Here is a 19,688-nt window from a genome sequence, read left to right as displayed (position 1 = left end):
AGGGAGCTTTTGTGTTTTTCCAGATGAGTTAGATTCTTCTGTTCCTCTGCTTTAAATGCTGTGCATCACTCAGTGTTCTAAGGAGAAAATGGATACAAGACTTGGCCATTTCTACTCCCTAGTTTGCCTAGATGGAGCCATAAGTCCCCAAACTAACCTCAAAGATCTAGTTTTAGATTTTTGTTTCATCTCCAGTAAGAGACAATGTGAAAACAGGATCATGAGATGCATCCTGCCTCCTTGTTTCATCATGACCTGGAGGAAGAAAGAACAAATAGACAAAAATGGGAAGGGAGAAATTCAAGAGAACTTAAGTTAACCTCTTGGTACTGTGTGTTTTTTTGCCAAGTTCATTTATGGGTGCTGCCAAAGCACTCAATACCTGTTTCAACAGCTTTACCTTAAACAGTGCCTGGTACTTGCTGCATATCAAGAGAAGTAATAATTGGATAATTATTTAACAGAAACTTTTTTTTTTTTTTTACTTTAATTCAAAGATAAAGGAAATCAGCTGGGGAGATGTTGGAGGCTGGACTGGTCAAGGAGGATCAATTCTTGGTACAAAACGGTAATGTCAGTATTTTGGTCAATTGCTATGTTGAATTCTATTATGCTGTATACACTGTATATGATTTCATGTTCTTTTCCTTCCACAGAATGCTTTAAATCTTTAATTTTTTTTTTTTTTAAGTCATCAAGCTCAAATCATGTATTTTGATATCAAAGTATCAGTTCTGAAGAGAGTGGAAACAGGAGTCTGAACCTCCACTGAAAATTCCTTAGGGTCCTTAACACTTACTTACTTTCTTCACTAGTGACATGATTCCTTACTGACAATCAGGAAGAAGTAGTTGTATTGATAGATAAGTAAAATGAAAACTACTTCATTGTCCTCCGAGAGTTTACCTTTTCAGCTTAGTAGTTAGTTCTTGTTTGCTGCAGTGTCTGTAGATTTTTATCTTTCTTCTGGTTTAATTATTTTTAGTACTCTTCCTGCAAAATATTTGGAGAAGATCGCTGACCAGATGCGCACTTACAACATTAATGCCCTTATGGTTATTGGTGGATTTGAGGTACATTGAAGTTTCTCATGTCTAAGTAGAATAGAATTCCTAACAAAAGGGATATACTATTTTTTTTCCCCTCAAATTTTATGTAAAGTGTTTGGTTATTACTGTATTTGGTGTTAATAGCATTAACATGCTGCAACAACATTAATAGCTTTTCGGATCAGAAATTTTGTCAATCACTGATTTATATGGAAAGCTGACATTCCAGATAATCACTAGTAACTGCAAAACAAGGTGTGTTAAATGGATAGGTGAGGTGAGATTTTGTTAAAAAATAGTTTTTAATTACTTCTTCAGTGCAAGTTCCAGATACTGTATGATACTTAGAACATGCCTCTAGCAGTTCTTAAGCTTTAGTAATAATTGCACTTTGGTCCCTTATTTAAGCCACTCATTTTCATGTATTGTATTTCAAAATATAAGTAATCTGGAAACGTGTTTCCATTTTTACCTAAATATTTCTTTATTTATGAGATCTTAATTCAGGAAAGTATTTGGGCAGTTCTTCCCCAGGGAAGAACATGCTTAAATACTTGATGACAAATGTATCATGCTTCCCTCACCCCACCCCCTTCTTTCCCCACCCATCTTGTTAGGTATGGCCCTAATTCAGTAGTATTAAGATTTTAAAAGGAAAGAAACAGTACCTGAAGATTGGGGAACTAGTTTGCAGTATATTTTTGTGCTGTACAAAACACTTGGTTATGTCTAAATTATGTACTCCCTTGCAAATGAAAGTTCTATTTATTGTTTGTTTTTAAAGTTGTATCTATTTTTAATGCTTTCTTTTTTGTGTGTGTGTTAGATTTTAGTGGTTCCTTAATGCTTTGACTTGCTGAAGTGTGCTGTGGTAGAAATGGCTCCCCCTGTGGCCCTTCCTATTTTATCATTCCAACCTTGCCCTTATTTTATTCATCCTAATTTTTTACCCAATGCCCATGCCCAACAGGCATACCTCGGACTTCTGGAATTGTCAGCGGCCCGAGAGAAATATGACGAATTCTGTGTTCCAATGGTTATGGTTCCTGCAACTGTATCCAACAATGTACCGGGTTCAGATTTCAGCATTGGTGCAGATACTGCTCTGAACACTATAACTGATGTAAGTCTATTCTGGTGTGTGCACTTATTAAAAAAGCAGTTCTGGTTAAAACTGACTAAATTGGCTAGAACTGGATATTTTTATAGACCAGAACTTTGGAAACATAATCTAGAAAATAATGCAGTTACTTGATACAACCACCTTTATGATACCCATTAAAAAGAGAAGTCTTATGGTCTCGATTGCTTCTATTAGGTTTCTTCTAAAATTGCAACAATTTATTCATAACTTTTGTTCCTTAATGCTTTTGGGTTTGTAACTACTAATTAGGATGACATACATTAACTGTATATTGAGGAAAGGAACCTAAAGCTAAGACCTGATGATAATTTAATGCACTACAGAAAAAAAAAAATCTCTATTATATAAAATATTAGTACACCCAGCTGTAACAAACACTGAGTTAACATTCTTCTGTTCAGGAAGAGGTCATTATTTATATAACAATTTCTCTAATAATAAGAAATAGCTGTGCTCTGCTAATAAAACAGTTGTAACAAAAAAAAAATGGAGACATATTATGAAGTATTAAAAATACCCAGTAACATAATGTAAATTAAAAACAGATCAATTAATACTAACCTCAGTTGGGAAGAAGTAGCATTGTTGACTGCCATGCAAAATGAAATTTGATTTTTGTCGTGCACATTTGCAATTACCTGAATTGCTTAAGAAACAGCAATTCATTATACCTCTGCAAAGAGGAGCAATTCTTTTTCCATATATTCTGACTAAGTTTTGTCCATGATGTAACCACAGTAAGGTTATATTAAAAAGAAAAGTTTGAAAGAAGCATAATCTGTAGGTACAAACATATTGCAGATACATTTGTGGAGTATAATAAAGCATTTTACTAATCAATAGTAATAAGTCTAATAAAGCATTTCCCTTTGAAATAGAATTTTCATTTTTAATTATGAAGTAATTTCATTTCTTCCTCTATAGCATGCTTACTGAATTACGGTGTTAGAAAACTGCACGTTCCACTTCCTGATTTTTGTCACCAGTTATGTTGGAGCCAGAATGTAGGGTGTTTTTTTTTCTCCTGGGTAATACATATTGACCTACAGTCTAAGAAATGAAAAACAATGAGCATGATGCTCATGCAGAGAGGGAACAGAATTTCACATTGCTTTTGAAAATGAAACATCAGGTCTTATGTCACTATGACAGTTTGAAAGATTCCTCAAATCCTATCAACTTCAAGAGCACTAACATAATTTTTGCACCTGTTGCTTTTGCTTACCTTACTGACACAAAAATATTTACCTTTGTTATAATAAACCTCTAATTATGAAATTCCAGTTTCCCTAACACCATTCTTTTGTAGAAGACTGTAAGCTAACTAAAATTTTTCTTGAAGGTGTTCTTTTTACACAATTTAAGTTATAGAAATTGACCTTGTTTCCAGTTCTGGTAAATAAAAATATCTCTCCAAAATGACTGATCACAAATTAAGGTGAGTAAATAAAATGATTGTGCATAACACCTGCTTTTCTTCTCTTCTACATAAGCTTTGCGTGTTTATCTAACTGGCTTCTTTTTATAGGCTATTTCACGTAGAACAAAAATAGTGTTCTGTTTTTTTTTTTTTTTTTGCTGTTGTGTTTTGCTTTATACTTAGAAGGTTTCTAGATACCCTCTGACTTCATTAGATAGCAAGTTGTCAGTATCTCCTTATTTTTAATACAGTAGCTGAACAGTTTTCCATTTGATAGTATTTACTAAAAAAAACTTTTGTACTGTTCTTACATTTTATTTTGCCCAGATTTTTCTCTGAAATAAATATTAAATGTAATAGCTTTACAAGATTTATACTCAAACCAATGGAAAATTAAGATTTACTCCTTTTTGAGGTGGAGCAGCAGAGGGGGAAAGACTTTTTTTGTTGTGGAAATATTTGTATGTAATCTTCTCTTTGGTTCTTTGAACATGTTCCACTCAAACTGATAATGAAAATTGGATCCTTTCATTCCTATGTCATATATTCAGATCAGGCAGTAGCGATACTGCCCTCTATTAAATGTGACTGATAGCCTCAATACAAGTCATATAATTGACTGTGGTAAACAGAAGTAGCAAATGGATATTAATGTCCATCATATTTAGTTTGTAGTATTTTTATTCCTATTGCCAGCACTAGGTGAATAATTTGCCATAGTTTTCAATGCTATCAGGTTATCACCTCTTATAAACACCAAAATGTCATCACATTGTCACAGTTTTGCTGTGGTACTGTTCTTACTTCTGTGTCCGTGTTCTTGACAATTTTCAGTAAGGTAAGTACATACTTTCCTGTTGGGCAATGAGGCCTTGTTTAGAGTTTGGCATTACTAGACACTTTTCAGTGTTAGGCTGTTTGCAACTTGTTCAAGCATGTAATGGTACCTTGAGACTAAGTCATATTTGCAAATGCAATGTGTTACAGTGCTCCATTTAGATAGATATAGTACTTGCAGTTTGGCATTAATTGTTTCTTACTTGGTGGAATCAGCAAAGATCATATATTATCTGTAAATAGTTACATAAATACAGAACTTCTGAATTACAGATCAGGTGAGAACACGCTTTGCCCTGATCATAGATTATGGATAATACTGTTCTTAATGACTAAATGTAGATTTTATGACTGACTCTGACTGTCTTGAAATTTTCCATTTTCCCATTTCTATGTTAAAGTGTAGGTTTGAAATAAGTTAGTGTAGAATTTGACTTTTCTTTCAAATAGTGTTTTAAATTTACAGTATGCTGTATTTTCACTTCAGTTTTCAGAATGTCAGTGCAAACAATTGTCAATGAAAATTGCACAATATAAAATACCTGGGGAAAGCTGGAGGTATCAGTATTAGAAATGGATATACTTAGGACTTCTGTGTCTAGGCTGACATAATAGATTATTCAGAAGTGCAGAATAAGAACATGAACTTGAATACTTCTGTGAAAAGAAGCATCAGTAAAACAATTACTATAATAAAAATATGAATATTCTCAACTTCATGTTGCTAATCTAGTGAAGTGTATAACAATACTATTTCAGCTAGACTTGCGGAACGTGACACAAAAGAAATGGTTTTGTTTTGTTTTGTTTCTTTTTCCTTACATAACTGTGAAGGCAAGAAATTCTTCCTAAATGAAAGCTGGCTTATTTAATGCAAACCTTCATCAGAAAGGAGGTTTAGCAATGCATTTAGCACTGGTGGAACTAAAAACAAAACCAGAAATCTACTCTGTAATTAAGTAGAGTGTATAAAAATAATTAGACTCTTTCAGCTACAGAACATGGTAAGAGAATGGATAAAAATTTAATTGGAAAACAAAGTCTACTGATGGGCTAGAAGATGCTGATGGAAGAATAAACCAGACCAAGGTATGGAAGACTATGGATTTGATTTAGGAGATGCAGAAGTAAAGGGGAAATAGAAAACGTATCAGCTGGAGATGGGGGAGGGGGAGAACTGAAGAAAAGAAGAAGCTAAAAATCCCAAATGTGTGCCTTTGACAGTCTGCCTTTTCCCTTCCTCAGAGGGAAGGGTGCAAGTTGACCAACTGGTTTGACAGCTAAAGAGTCAGCCCCAAGAAGACTTTTCTCATTGAGGAGCGAAGGAAGCTACGGTTAGATTGCCTTAATGCAGTCTCCATACAGTTCCCTTGGAAGTTCCCACTCTCCTATAACCTCCCAGCGCTGGTACTAGCACACACAACTACACACTAATCTGGACTGGTGTTCTGAACTGGTTCAAAATTAATCCAGACAAACTAACCAACCAGTTAAACTTTCATCCAGTTCAGTTTTGGTGACAGCTAGATGTGGGGCTAGGGCAGTTAATCCATCCCTTTCAATGGCAGTTTGCTATCAAATCAACATGAAGTTAGCAACACGCATTTGGTGCTTGACTGCAGGGATTTTTACAGTGCCTTTTTGGTTATACCAATAACTTTATTAATAATAACATAATAAAAGGGTGTGAAAAGATTAATCCATATTATCATGAAGGGATACTGTATCGCAATTAATATTAATGCAGCCTTCAGGGAAAAAAAAATTAAACAATTTTTAAAACGACTGATAAATTCCTTGTCCTTTGTAATTGTTAAATCTACCCTTCATTGACAGTGTTTTCCTATTTTGCTGCAGTGATGTGAAGATTTTGCATATAATCATCTAATGCTTATGCTGGGTGAAGGTATAATCTTTGGATATGTTTGCTAAAATCACTTGCATCAAATGAAATGGTAATATTTAATGCAAGGAGAACATATCTTACACTGCAGACTAACTAATTGTGTTGGTTATTGCTCTAAATCTCCCTTCAACTCTATTTCGCTAAGACCTCGGTAGAAACCTTTTCAGAGAAACTCATCAGTGTTTTGCAGATCTCCAGGAAACCTTGCAGTTTTACCAAACCACAATGACTCGGTGCACTTTTTTAATAGTAATAAAATTTCAAAGCAGCCTGACTGAGCTGGGTTGGGCTAGGTAATTGCTGCTTCTCAATGAAGCTTTTTGGATGAATGAAAAGAAAAACGCCGTTTATCTCTTTTCTGGCTGCTCTGCTTCTCAGAGCTACAGGTCTGACAGCAGCCTTCTAAACTGTGTTTCAGACTTTAAATTGGAAGTGCATCCTAGCATTGTGTTTGTTAGAAGATTGCACTTCTAAAATACATAAGTGATAGTAGACTTCAGAATTTTTGAAACTCAGTTCGGTCACCTACCCCTGTATGGCCTGTTCTCTCACTGAATGAGATCCGCTTTCCCAGAAAAAAACCACAAGCAGAACTCTCATTTCCGTCTTTCTCTATTGCTTATAGATACTTGTGTGAGGAGGCAGTCATTTGATCTGCAGTAATTTGCTTTTCTAAATTGTTTTGAGAATTTGAGAAGGTTGGACTTCTGTGAACATCAGCCTTTTCTGGGAGAAAGAGATTGACAGAAAGGGAATATACTATGTGATTAGGCTTTATTGTGGAGAGTCATTACATATGTGGCAATTTTTCAAACATCCTATCATGACAGTTGGTAAAGATTAGTTTATATTTGGAAGAATTGGAATAATGTAACTAAAACGCAGTTACTGACTTAAAACAAGCTGTACAATCTTAACCCTTATGTAGTATTTTTGACATCCGTTAGGAACATCTAATCCGCTTCACATACTGCATTTATTTTGTAGTGTTTGGAATCCTCCCAAAAATCTATAGCTAGTTTTCTCAAAGAGTCTTTAAAATGTACTTGCAGACTTTAACTCATCCATGTGCACATGTGAGGTTCTTGGGTTCTTCTGGGCATAAATCCAATTTATGGGCATGGGAGTAGGTATGTGCTTTTTATAGAATCTTTAAAGGCATAGGGTAACTTTTTTCTTTTTTAATCTGAGTGGAAATAGACGCGTCTTGACCTTATGGGATAACATAGTTTTTAAAAAGCAGCTTTCCTTGTAGTAGTATGTCTCTAAGCATTGCCTTCAAATTGTAGGTGTTTTCGTAGTTAAATCTTTCTCAATTCCTTAGCATGTGTCAAACTTTGTTCTTTAAGTGGCTTTTTGTAGAATGACTTTCAAACTACATTTCTTCTATTTCTGCTCAACTGCTTCAGATCTGTATGCTGTGCACACTTCATATTCACTGTGTATTAACCTGGACTAATCTTTTGCATTTCCTCAAAGAGTATTGCACCAATGCAACCCCAGTGCACTGTTGTGGGATGTGCAGAATCTCTTTCTTCCTCCTCCCTGGGAATCTCACTAATTTTACTCATTTGGGCCAGCGGACAGCCAAATTTCCCATCACATGCAAGGAGTCATTAGCAGAACAATCCAAAGACAAGGAATGTATTGCTAATACTTGTACCACTGCTTCAGGCCTATGAAAGTTGTCTGCAATTACACGAGGCACGTTCCCGCTTTGAGGAGTTTTGCGTACCTGTCTGTGTGTTGCCTGCTACTATTAGCAACAATGTGCCAGGCACAGACTTTAGCATTGGTGCTGACACTGCCCTGAATGCTATCGTGGAGGTAAGACTGTGTATCTTTTAAAAATTAAGGCAATAAAATATGTAACTTCAGGGTATCTAAAGACCTTGAAATGTCTAATTTTCTAAAATAATTAATTCACTGTCACTGGAGTTTTGACGTTTTATTATATATATATTTTTAGACTGATTAAAGATTAACCTAATTAAAATTATGTTGGATGTTTATAGTTTGGGGCTGTTTTGTTATCCAAGACTGATGCATTAGTGCTTAGGGCATTTGCTGTTACTGAGAATAAAAGATTTTGCTCGTTTTGATTTTGTTTTTTATCTTAAGTAGTTCCCTAGCATTATTTAAGTGAAAGAAGAAAGCACGTCTTAAATGTCACATTTACTGAACAGGCTAATGCCTTAGATCTCAGGGCAACAGAGCATTTTAAGTACATGGCTAACACTAAACACATGAATAATTCCATAGACTGCATTAGTCTTAATGTGTATTAAATGTATATGAATGGAAGTGTAGTATAAGCATTGAAGTCTGTCACTGATGCCTATAAACAATTTTGGGCCAGAACTTGCCGTGAATTAAATCTTCCATTTCAGTCACAACAATCTCAGTCCTCTAATTTTAGTCTTCCATAACTCTTTTTTCCCTCAGCTGCAACTGCTGTATGAGCTCTAAATTATCTACTGTCCCATTGAGATCTAATGCAAATGAATGAGTAAACCCCTACACTATGCAATCAGCTTTGGGATTTTTCCTAACCTTCCATTCATATAAAGAATTACAAAGAACTGGCCAAGAAAGAGTCTGATTTCAGAGTCAGGGCTTTGAGAAATGCAGATTTGCTTTCCTGCTGTGATACAGAATTATTTATTTATATAGAGTGAAAAAGCTCCATTAAGTGATTGAAAGAGAGCTATATCACAACACCTCATGGCCTCATCAGTGGGAGATGCATTACAGCATCCCTGGGATGAAGGCAGCCCAGGTGCAGCTCCTGAGCACAGATAGGAGCAAGGTAGAGTCTTGAAGCTCTCACTTCAGTTGTCTTCAGGGAAATATCACATGTCAATCCCAAAACATCTTGATTCCACCAAGATGTAGAATGGGTAAATAGCAGTAATGCAGTCATATGCAGGACACAAGTACTTTTACCACTTCATTATCTGTTTCCCTCTCACCTACTTACAAATGTCATGTTCTAAGCAGTATGCATGATATCACTAGAAGCCTGTAACAGTGATTCACCTGTTCAGTATGAAAAAAGAAAAGAAAGTGGTTGTACACATATTGCTATTTCCTCTTATTTCACTGTTTTATTATTTTAATTACAGTTTGTATAGCTTTTAATAATGCTCTGGCTATAAAAATGGCTATATCTATTTAAATTCCTTAAAATCAAGATGTTTTGTTTAAGCCAAAAATAGAATAAATTTGGAGGAGGTTTGAATATCAGATTTTCAAGGAAGCTGGCTCAGTTCATATGATGGCTCAATCAGCAATTGAATTCCAAAAAGTGCTTTAAGTAACCTTGCCTGCATGTCTAAAACTTTTGAGCTTTGGCCTGTCCAGCCTATGGAGTAGGATATGAATTGGAAAACAAACAAACAAACAAAAAAAAACAAAAAAACAAGAAAGAAACAAACAAGAAGACATGGTCAGGACTTAATTACAAAGCAAAATTTTATTTTGAATGTGGTCTCTTCATGAGAAGATCAGTCAAACAAATGGCTGCTGCCATTTTCTCATAGAAGGCAAGTTAAAATGTATACAAATATTATTATTCTGTTAAGTTCACACTGCCTGTAACAGTTCTGTTTGCAGGTAGCACCATTTTACTATTAAATCTGGTATTGTGGTCTCTAATCTTTTTGAAGGGTGTTATTTTGCATATTTGGATATAATTGATTTCTTAAGTCCATCAGGAAAATTGTCAGAACATATTTTGTGGAACTGGAAGGAGGGGAAACTTATTTAGGAGACAGAAGAGGGCACTGGGAGGAGAAAAAGAAAAGAGAATAATTTGAAATCCAAATCAGTTACCTGATCCAACTCACTGCAAAGTTTCACGAAGGCTAGTGGCATATGGACAAGCCGCAAAGGGCTGCTACCACCTTCTGACAGCAACAGTCTTTCTCATTATAGCCTCAGCTTCTTGAAAGCTGTTCCCATAACCGTGAATTAAGAATTTCTACTTTTATACCAGCTGCACATTTTTTTCCTGAAAATAGCTTAATGCTGTAAATAATTCTGTAAATATTTCTTTCCTAAATTGATGATATGGACAGAAATAATCTTCTGTTGCCTACATGAGCACAGTTAATCAGGTGTTTTATTGCCTCCAAAATCCAACTTTTATTTTCTCTGAAGAATGAAGTTTAATAGGAAGAATTAGATTTTTTTGCTGTTCCTGGGATAACTTAACTTTAATTTTGTGCATGACTGCACAAAACCCATCTTTGTATAGATTGGTATAAAAGAACTGCCACTAAAGACAATCTACCTGTATTTACACATAGATTATCGTTACTGGCAGCTCTTCTAAAGCAAGTGTCACGCTACGAAGAGCTCGTCAGCAAGAAATCCAACTTGACTGTGAAAAGCAAAATACCTTTTTCATCACAAATAGTAGAAGTAATGCTGTGAAATTCTAACTGTCATATGAAAATAGTAAGATGCAAGGAGACAGCAATGAGACAAGATAAAGTAATGGTAATGAGAATCCATAAATTAATACAGTAAAAACATTCAAGACTTTTTTTTTTTTTTTTTTTAGGAATTTACTTCTGTTTTTAGTATGTGATACCACAACTTGCCTTTGTGGTAACTGGTACTGTAAAGTTTAGATAAGCTGAAACTAAATAGTATAGTATGAATTTTTAAAGATAGTATATTGTAGGCATATAGATGAACACAAACATGTTGCTGCTAGGCTGCAGAAGACTACCACTAACCATAAAAAACAAACAAACAAACAAAACCTATGGTTATTAAAGCTAAAAAAGACCCCATATTGATCTAATATTTCCTGTATCTTGGGTCCTATAATCTCATCCTGTAATTTTTACATCAAGCTGCTGTTTGAGTAAGAAACCTTATATTGTATCTGCTATTTTACTGCCCAAGATTCTTTGAATTTAATCAGTGCCATTTTTGTATTTGGGTATTTTTGTCATAATCATGCTGGGAGAGGAAGAATAGTAGACAGAAGACTGTATCTCTGCCTTATAGTCAATAATAGAAATCCTTTTTAGAAAAAAAACCCCAAACCCTAAGGTCAGTAATACCAAAACAACTCCATGTTGTTTGAGCTTGTTTGGTGTTTGAGTATGCTGTTAGTGGAGGGAGAGTGTTTGGGGGGGGATATCCTTTTAGTTTATCCCAAACCCATCCAGATTCCTTTCTCTTTCCACCCTCTGTTGCAGTGTAGCATGATAACTTGGGAACCATAGATTCTGCCCTTCCTCTTGGCAAAAGCCTGCTGGAAGCAGCATCCAGCTTCCCAGCAGTCCCTAACTATTCTACTCTGTTTTCTAGGGTTCTGGAAAGAAAAGGGAGAGAAGAGAGATGGGAAGGAGGGGGGAAAGAAAGAAAGGAAGGGATGCATACCACAAATGGAAACAAAGATGATACGGTGCTCTGGTTGCAGGCATATTAAATAATCTGCAGCTTTGTCTAGTCCTTAAACAGATGTTGGTGACTCAAGGTACCAGGATTTCTAGCTGCTCAATTTGAGATGTCTTAAAAAGGTCTTATTTTTTACAAAGCTTGGAGATTGTCAATGTTTAGGTCTCTCAAATGAAGGAAATCTTGGCATGTGTATTTATTTCTTCAGTATCTAAAGCAAAGAATTTTTATATCATAAGCTAAGCATGTAGTATCATCCAGTTTCAGGCAGCTTGTTTTAAGAGGGTTAAAATTGGTGCAGTGCTAAGTCCTAATAAAAGTAATAGGGATTTTTATAAGTGTGTTATTGTTTATCATAAAACAAATGCCAGTATTCTGCAATAATTCTCATGGAGTCACGCCTGGAAGAGGAAAGTAGAGTGCTTGAGGACACTATAAAACCCAGGACAGGTAGAAAGAATGTGTCATTTTGAAGAACAGATAAAGTTCAACCTAGCCTTTTGTGACATAGTTTGCTATGGAGAGGTTTCACAGGCAGAGCAACAGAACATGCTAATCCATATTGTGAATGCACTCATGTGAATTGTGCACATGTGCACACACACACACACGTATAAATGTATAAAACGCATAAATGAAACTATATGTATCTTTTGGTAGTTGGACCCAAGTAAATGCATATGGTTTCTTGGATATATTTCTGAAGACAATATTGCTTGCAATCTTAATTTCAGCTTGAAGTCCTGTATATTCAGTTATCTGAATGTTGGTTCTGGTTATAAAAATCTGTCATGGAAAGATAGGCAAAAATGCCTCAAATATTACAGGATCTGTAGCTATTCAGAAAATGAGTAAGGTATGGGAATTTTTTTGATGTTATCATAATTCAAGTTTCAAGATGATGAACTTTACATATTGTTCCATTTCTTTAATTTTTATTAAACAGAACTGTGTAGGGGACAGTAGATCAGTTTTGAAAAACTCTTCTCATGTCTAAGCCCAGTATAATTTCTATTTATTTATTCTGGAGAAAAAAAAGAAATAATAATCTCTTTCTCTCCCTTACTCCCTTCATGAAAGGAAGATGCATTGTCTGTTTGATAACTTTAACAGAACATTGAAAGGTTGCTGTAGAAATATTTTCATTTCAGGTTGTCAAGAGCTTTTTGATTATTTAAACCTGAAGATACTTAGTAATATAATTTCCCTGGGTCCTACTACATTGAAGGTTTTCTCTGTTACTCTTTTCTAAATCTCTTAGGCAGCTCTAGTAAATATTGATGTTAACTGGTGCTATGTAAACATAGACCTCTTTGCAGAGGATGTTTCTTATGCTGGTCTGGGTAAGATGCAAGTGGAGATTTCAGTCTTATAGTAAGTATCTATATATAAACAAAAACAAAAATAGCTCCAGTAGTGCTTGAAAGAATGATATTTGTGTGGATATAGTTATTAGAAAGTAAACCATAGGGCAATATGTGCCTAGGATTTAATTTTAAGAAATTGTTACTGTTAAGCGTAGTTGAGAATGCAGTGAAATTAAAAAAAAAAAAAAAAAAAACTTTCAGTAATGCGTAGAATTAAAGCAAAGAAGAAATAAACTTACTCAGACCAGAAATGCTGAAAAGCTCTATTATATCTTTATATCTCTGTTAGAAAACTATCATAACTTTTAAGTTGTGAAAGGCACAAAGTGAGATTAATTATTATTTTAGTATTTGCAGGAAACAAACATGGTTTGATACTAGTAAAGCATTTTGTTTTGACTGTGGTGGTCCATGTATAATTCATAAGAAATACTTTCTCTGGTGATAATTTTGATAATTAAATGAGTTACGATGTCTTGGAATTTTAAAAATATATTTTTTATAAATTCTCTGGACCGTATTACCAAAATGTGAGATGCAATTGTATGACACAAGAAATATATGTATTTTTTCTTATTGAATGTCCTGTTTTTGATCAGACATGTGATCGCATCAAACAGTCAGCCAGTGGCACCAAGCGTCGTGTATTCATCATTGAGACCATGGGTGGTTACTGTGGTTACCTGGCCAATATGGGGGCCCTTGCGGCAGGAGCTGATGCTGCTTATATCTTTGAAGAACAGTTTGATATTCGAGAGCTCCAGGTATGTGACATTATTTTCCTAATTTTTAAGTAGATCCTAAAACTACTGTGCATATATAGCATGCTGTATATTCTAAGTAGATGGTTAATGTTACAGAAAAAGATATTTTAGAATGTAGCTAAAAGCTGCACTTCTCAGAGTTTCACATTCATATGACAGTTTTTAAATCCTGTTATACTGAGGAACATCTACCCAGTTATTTTTGGCATCATGTTCAGTTAACTGGCAAAATTATTGTATTAGCTGCTAAACACTATTATGTCAATTGTTACATTTATATTCATCTGATTGAAACTCAAGTTACATGTGAATGAACAGAGCTGAGCTGATTTAAAAGAAAAACAAAATAGGATAAAAAGAAATAACCTTTTTCAGTATGAATGTGCCTCAGCTCATTGTTGCAGAAGGCTATTCAGGTCAGGATTTTAGCAGGATCTGAAGTGGAATAGATACTGACTTTGATTGATTGATAGCAAAATCATTCAAAGGATGTTTGGAAGGGTTATTAAAATAAAAATCTCAGGCTTTAATGATTACAGATTAGGACATGACTTTGCATAGGGTCTAAGCAGATGCAAAACTCGTCTGCTGTGAGGCTTTTACACTTCTGAGGTAGTTGGTGCTAGTTGCTGTCATGGACAAAATACAAGGTTAAACAGATGCAGATTTCCTGAAAGAAAAAAGATGATGTGCCAGATGAATTGTAATTCCTCACTGCTCCTTCCTCAGTGGCATGCACTCTTCATATCATATATGAGAGTGCCAACACAGCAATATCTTACCCTATCCATAACAAGAGTATTGTAAGTACTGGGAGTAAGAGCAAGATATGATCTTCTATAGCAGTTTCTATATTTCAACATATATCAAAGTTATTCAACTATGTGCTCTGCCAGTATAGCATACAGAAAAACAGTATGTGGTCATTAAAATCAGTTATGGATGATGTGGAGGAGGAAGTTAGTTTTAATCCAAGATGAATAGCCACACAGAAGAAATCATCCTGGATTTCTGAAAATCAATTGGTTATTTGAATTTGCACATAATACTTGATGTGGATCCTTTACAGAATTTTTCAGGATAAGGCAATATAGGCTCATTACAGTTATTTTTAAAGAGTTCTGCAGGAGTTTTGTTAAAAATGTTCTTGTTGCTTCTAGGCTAACGTGGAACACTTGACTGAAAAAATGAAAACCAGTATTCAGCGTGGTCTAGTGCTGAGGTAAGCAAATGTAGGTTTAATAGATTCCAAAAGTGATGCTGAGCTTTTCCAGACAAGTAAGCTGTTTGGCCTCTTGGGAAGACACTCCAAAGTATATATACCTTGATTATTCCCTTAGCATGAGATGATTGTTAATAAAGCTGTTGCTCCAGAAGGCAAGCCAGGGAGCTGTCTGGAATCTGAAGTCCGAAAACTTCCTCCTTATGTAAATACATGTGCTCTAATAGTAGATATTTTTCAGCCTATTTTCTCATTGGTTTTGTCTTTTACCATAACTCCTTTTCTTAAGGATAGTGTAAAGTTATGCACATGCACACATGTACCATAGCCCTTATGATAAAAGTCCTACTCGTATTTTGCCAGATATCACAGGATAAAACACGTTTCAAAGAAATCAGAACCTTTAAAACTTGTTGATTAGCATGCTTTTAAACTACACCTTTTCCTTAGGCAGTCTGAATAAGTCTGCAGCTTCACACTGTCTTTCATGAGCATTTATTTTCAGTCTGCCAAGTAGTGAAGTGATGAAAAATGAAATCCACATCGAATTGTATGAAGAAATCATCGTGTATGTTCAGATTCTGCTAGCTTTTTACAGGGCTTAGAAAGTGAGAGCATCAAGTTATGTGATTAGGGTGAAAAAATATCTGACAAGAGGCATCAGAAGGTACTATTCATTATGCCCATTTTATAAAGGACAAAGTGATGACACTGGATGTATATAACGTCTGGTTTTATGCATTTTTTCCTCTGTATAATGACCTTGTCGGACATAAAATGGTATTTTTCACTACCCTGTACAACAATGGATGCCAGCTGACCTGCCAGTGATGTCACTGTAGTAAAAGTAATACAGGCTAGAAAGTGCAAACACGTTACACGAAAATGAACCTGTGTGATGAGTGTTGACTACTGGTATCAAGAAAATGGGAAAATGTTTATTGTAACAGCTATAAAGAAAGACATCCACTACTTTATAATTAATTTAACTGTATCTGGCCTGAATTATTACAGAAATGAGAACTCCAATGAGAATTATACAACTGACTTCATTTATCAGCTGTATTCTGAAGAAGGAAAAGGAGTTTTTGACTGTCGAAAAAATGTATTAGGACACATGCAGCAGGTAAAAATGACCTTAAAATTGCAGACAAGCTTAGCTCAATGTGTACAAAGAGCACACACTCTTCAAGAATGTCAAGCAAGTCTGACTCAGGATGAAAAAAGAAATAAGTATGTGGATTTTTGTTTGTAGGTAACTCACAAGTATTTGTTAGCATTAAATTTTATTGCAATTTCCTCTTAAAAAGAGGAAAAAAATCTTAGATTCTTCATGATTTTCATTTTTATTCCTCCCCCTCTATATATTAATAAACAATGAAACTTTCTTAATAAATACTACAGCTATTTTATTATTATTATAATGCATTCATAGAACACACCTATCTGACCATCAGTAATGTATCTAGCTTATGAGTGCTGGAAGAGATGAAATTTGGTTAATAAAATAAATACATGCAGATGGATTGCAGATGCTAGAAGAGAGAAGTTAGCTAATTATTTTCACTGTGATCATCTTTGCCCTTCTAAAAGCTTCTCCTTGCAGTCTTTGTACCCTCCCTCTCTTTATCTCACTGTACTGCTTATTAATGGGCAAGCAGTGAATTTCTGATTTGGTTACATTAACCACTAAGACTGAGGTGGAGTCAGGAGTACATGTTGAGCCAAATTTCTCAAGTGCTAAGAGTAAAAATCATTTCAGATTCAGTGTATATTTCAGTGTATATTCCACTTATTTTTTTATTTTTAGATTATTCAATACAAAGTTTGGCACTTTCTGTTTAAAATTTAGCTATTTTAAAGGTCAAGACCAGCCTTGATTCAACAGTTTTCTATTTGGAACTATGTGAAATTGTTTCACATACTGTTTGTCTCATCTGCTACAAAGAAAATGGACACAAAAGTCATACTTTACTTTATATAATACATACAGATTTTTTTTTTTATTAATCACTTTTGTTCCCAGAGCTATGTAAAGTCTCTGCTCTAATATTTGGAATGAAAGTTGCCATAAAAACTGCAATTACTAGTCTAAGAAGTGCTAGCCTGGTTGCTTCAATTTAAGTTCATATACAGTAGTCCAGCCTTCCTCATTCCAGCTGCAGGACGAGCTATGCTTTCCAGGCTTCCTGGATTACACTCAGCACTTACATTTCTTACGCTCATTCTGACACCTTCTCCTTCAACAGTTTCCTGTTTTGCTGAAACCAGGGTTGCCCTGTGGCAGTGTGAGAGCAAGGCAGTGCTTTACAGTCAGCACCCAGGGGAAGTAGAAGAAAGGGAAGACACTGCCTTCCATTTCTCTGAGTGTAAAATCCTGTTGATTCCATGAGAATTCCAAGAGCATTAAAAGTTTTAAATGTTTTAGTTTGGTTTGTAGGGATTTCCACCCCCCCTTTTTTTTTTTCTAAGTGGCAGAGAGGGAAATAAGAGATAGAGCAGGCCAACATCAAAGATGACTGATAAAAGGAAAAGACATGGATACTGGGTATGATACTTAAACTAACCCACAGTTATATATTTACACAGGGTGGTGCACCTTCGCCATTTGATAGAAACTTTGGGACAAAAATTTCTGCAAAAGCTATGCAGTGGATCTCCAAAAAGCTGAAAGAAACATACCGAAAAGGTGCAGAAATATTTAGTGCTATCTCTCATTAGTTTTCGGTTAGCTATTACTATGTAAGCCTACTCTACTGTATTTAAGCAGGGCTCCATAAATATATAGAAGTATATTAGTTTGTTAGTTAACATACTTCTTTCCATCTTGATTAAATTTTTATTATTCAGTAGTATCTTGCTGTGCTTCCAGCTGTAAGAAAATTTCTTCTCAAGCAAGGTTGATGCTTTATATAGCTGTTGTCTTATCACCCTTTTTTTAATATATAAAATGCTAGTATAATTGCAGTTTTTCATGCATGCAGGAATTGATGGTTATATAGTTACATCTGTTCTTCCTTTTTGTTTCATGGTGGCTACATGGGAGACAGAAGAAGGTAATATGTCTTCTTTGGGAATTTTTGTAAAAGAATTTTACTTTACTAAAAGAAATCTAATTTAAAACTGGATGTTAAAATTCAGTCTTATCATTGATTAATTACACTGCATTTTCACTCTAACTACAAAAATGAAATTAAGAAAGTGAAGTTGTCCTAACCCTATTAAAGTACTAATTGATATTTTACTGTTAAGAATTCCACTATAAGCTCCCTATTCAATTTAATTACAAAAATGGAACATTTGCCCAAACAAGTATGAACAAAATAGATACTGAATTATTCACTCTTTTTAGGAAAAGTATTTGCCAATACTGATGACTCAGTCTGTTTGCTGGGAATGCGTAGACGCAACCTTGTTTTCCAACCAGTGGCTGAGCTTAAGAATGAAACGGACTTTGTGTAAGTAGAGAACGCTAACATTTTAAACATCTCGGCACAGGCTTCCTTTGCCACATCAAAAGAACCTCTTCTCCACAGTGCTGACACAGAGCTTTTGCCAACCTTTTTATTGCACTTTTGTCTTTGGCCTGCATTCAGCCAGTGATTCACTTTGTTCACTTGTCTTTTCAAATAACTTCCTTCATGTTTTCTCTTCATTATCCTTAAACTTGGAAATCTCTCATGATGAATTCTGAATGTCCACTACCCTTTTAGGTAACTTTCATAATCATTTTTACTCTAATAGAATTACTGAACTTCAGTTTAGTGTGCATTTTTGTGCCCACTATGGTTTCTTGTCTCTAACCACCACCCTCCTGTAAAATCTTTTCCTTCCTTCAGTTTTCTGTCCTAATTTCTCCCCCTTTTCTCCCAGATATCAATAACGAAGGCCATTAGTAGTAGTGTCAAATGAGTTACAGAATACATTTGTCTTGGCTACTGAGTAAATCACCTTCTCTCTTTTCCCCTCACATCTCTTACACAGACACAGGATTCCCAAGGAGCAATGGTGGCTGAAGCTGCGACCACTGATGAAAATTCTGGCCAAGTACAAGACCAGCTACGATGTTTCAGACTCAGGCCAGCTGGAGCATGTTGCTATGCACAGCCCAAAAGAAGCAGAAACTGGAGCCATCTAAAAAGATCATTTTAGATAAAGTTGTAATAGATACACATTGTGAGTAACAATGCTTTAGAATTGTTACAGCTTTGTTTTGTAACATTTAAATTATTGTACCAGCACTTTATGTATGTGAAACATTCAGCTGTCACACAGATTTTTGTCCTGTATTTGTGTTAGGTTTGAAATAAACCCTGCATCTAATGAATAGGCACTGTTTACCAATATTACCCTTTAACAGTAAGTGCAGCACAGTTCTATGCACTCTGTAAGTTACTCATTTACTGCACTTTGTTTCAGAGTACTTACACACAAAAATAAACGTAGAGGGCTAGCTTTGTGTTGAGTTACAGGATGTGTTTATGTATCTGAAGTGAAATAAAGTATTGTTGCAAACATCGTGACTGATCTGTGTGTCAGTTATATTCACCTGTTTTCAAAC

The 19,688-nt window shown here is 35.1% G+C and overlaps 1 protein-coding gene across 4 annotated transcripts in view; it reads left to right on the top strand.

Moving 5' to 3' along the window:
* PFKP (phosphofructokinase, platelet) overlaps positions 1-19,645 on the top strand; it is a 48,288-nt gene extending 28,643 nt beyond the window's left edge. For 2 of the 4 annotated variants that reach the window (XM_067291904.1, XM_067291903.1), the window contains 9 exons: positions 498-568; positions 986-1,073; positions 2,020-2,172; positions 13,741-13,905; positions 15,066-15,127; positions 16,142-16,253; positions 17,717-17,816; positions 18,480-18,585; positions 19,112-19,645. In XM_067291904.1, coding sequence (XP_067148005.1) covers positions 498-568; positions 986-1,073; positions 2,020-2,172; positions 13,741-13,905; positions 15,066-15,127; positions 16,142-16,253; positions 17,717-17,816; positions 18,480-18,585; positions 19,112-19,265 — 1,011 coding nt within the window. In that variant the 3' untranslated portion in view covers positions 19,266-19,645. Of the gene's footprint in view, positions 1-497; positions 569-985; positions 1,074-2,019; positions 2,173-8,030; positions 8,184-13,740; positions 13,906-15,065; positions 15,128-16,141; positions 16,254-17,716; positions 18,184-18,479; positions 18,586-19,111 lie in introns of those variants that run through there. The other 2 variants (XM_013949264.2, XR_010883531.1) reach the window with 2 other exon arrangements.
* The last annotated feature ends 43 nt before the right edge of the window (positions 19,646-19,688 follow it).

The sequence above is a fragment of the Apteryx mantelli genome, chromosome 2, assembly GCF_036417845.1.
Source record: "Apteryx mantelli isolate bAptMan1 chromosome 2, bAptMan1.hap1, whole genome shotgun sequence".
Classification (NCBI taxonomy): domain Eukaryota; kingdom Metazoa; phylum Chordata; class Aves; order Apterygiformes; family Apterygidae; genus Apteryx; species Apteryx mantelli.
The sequence above is the reverse complement of the archived record's forward strand: the minus strand, read 5'-3'. Positions and strand labels throughout refer to the sequence as shown.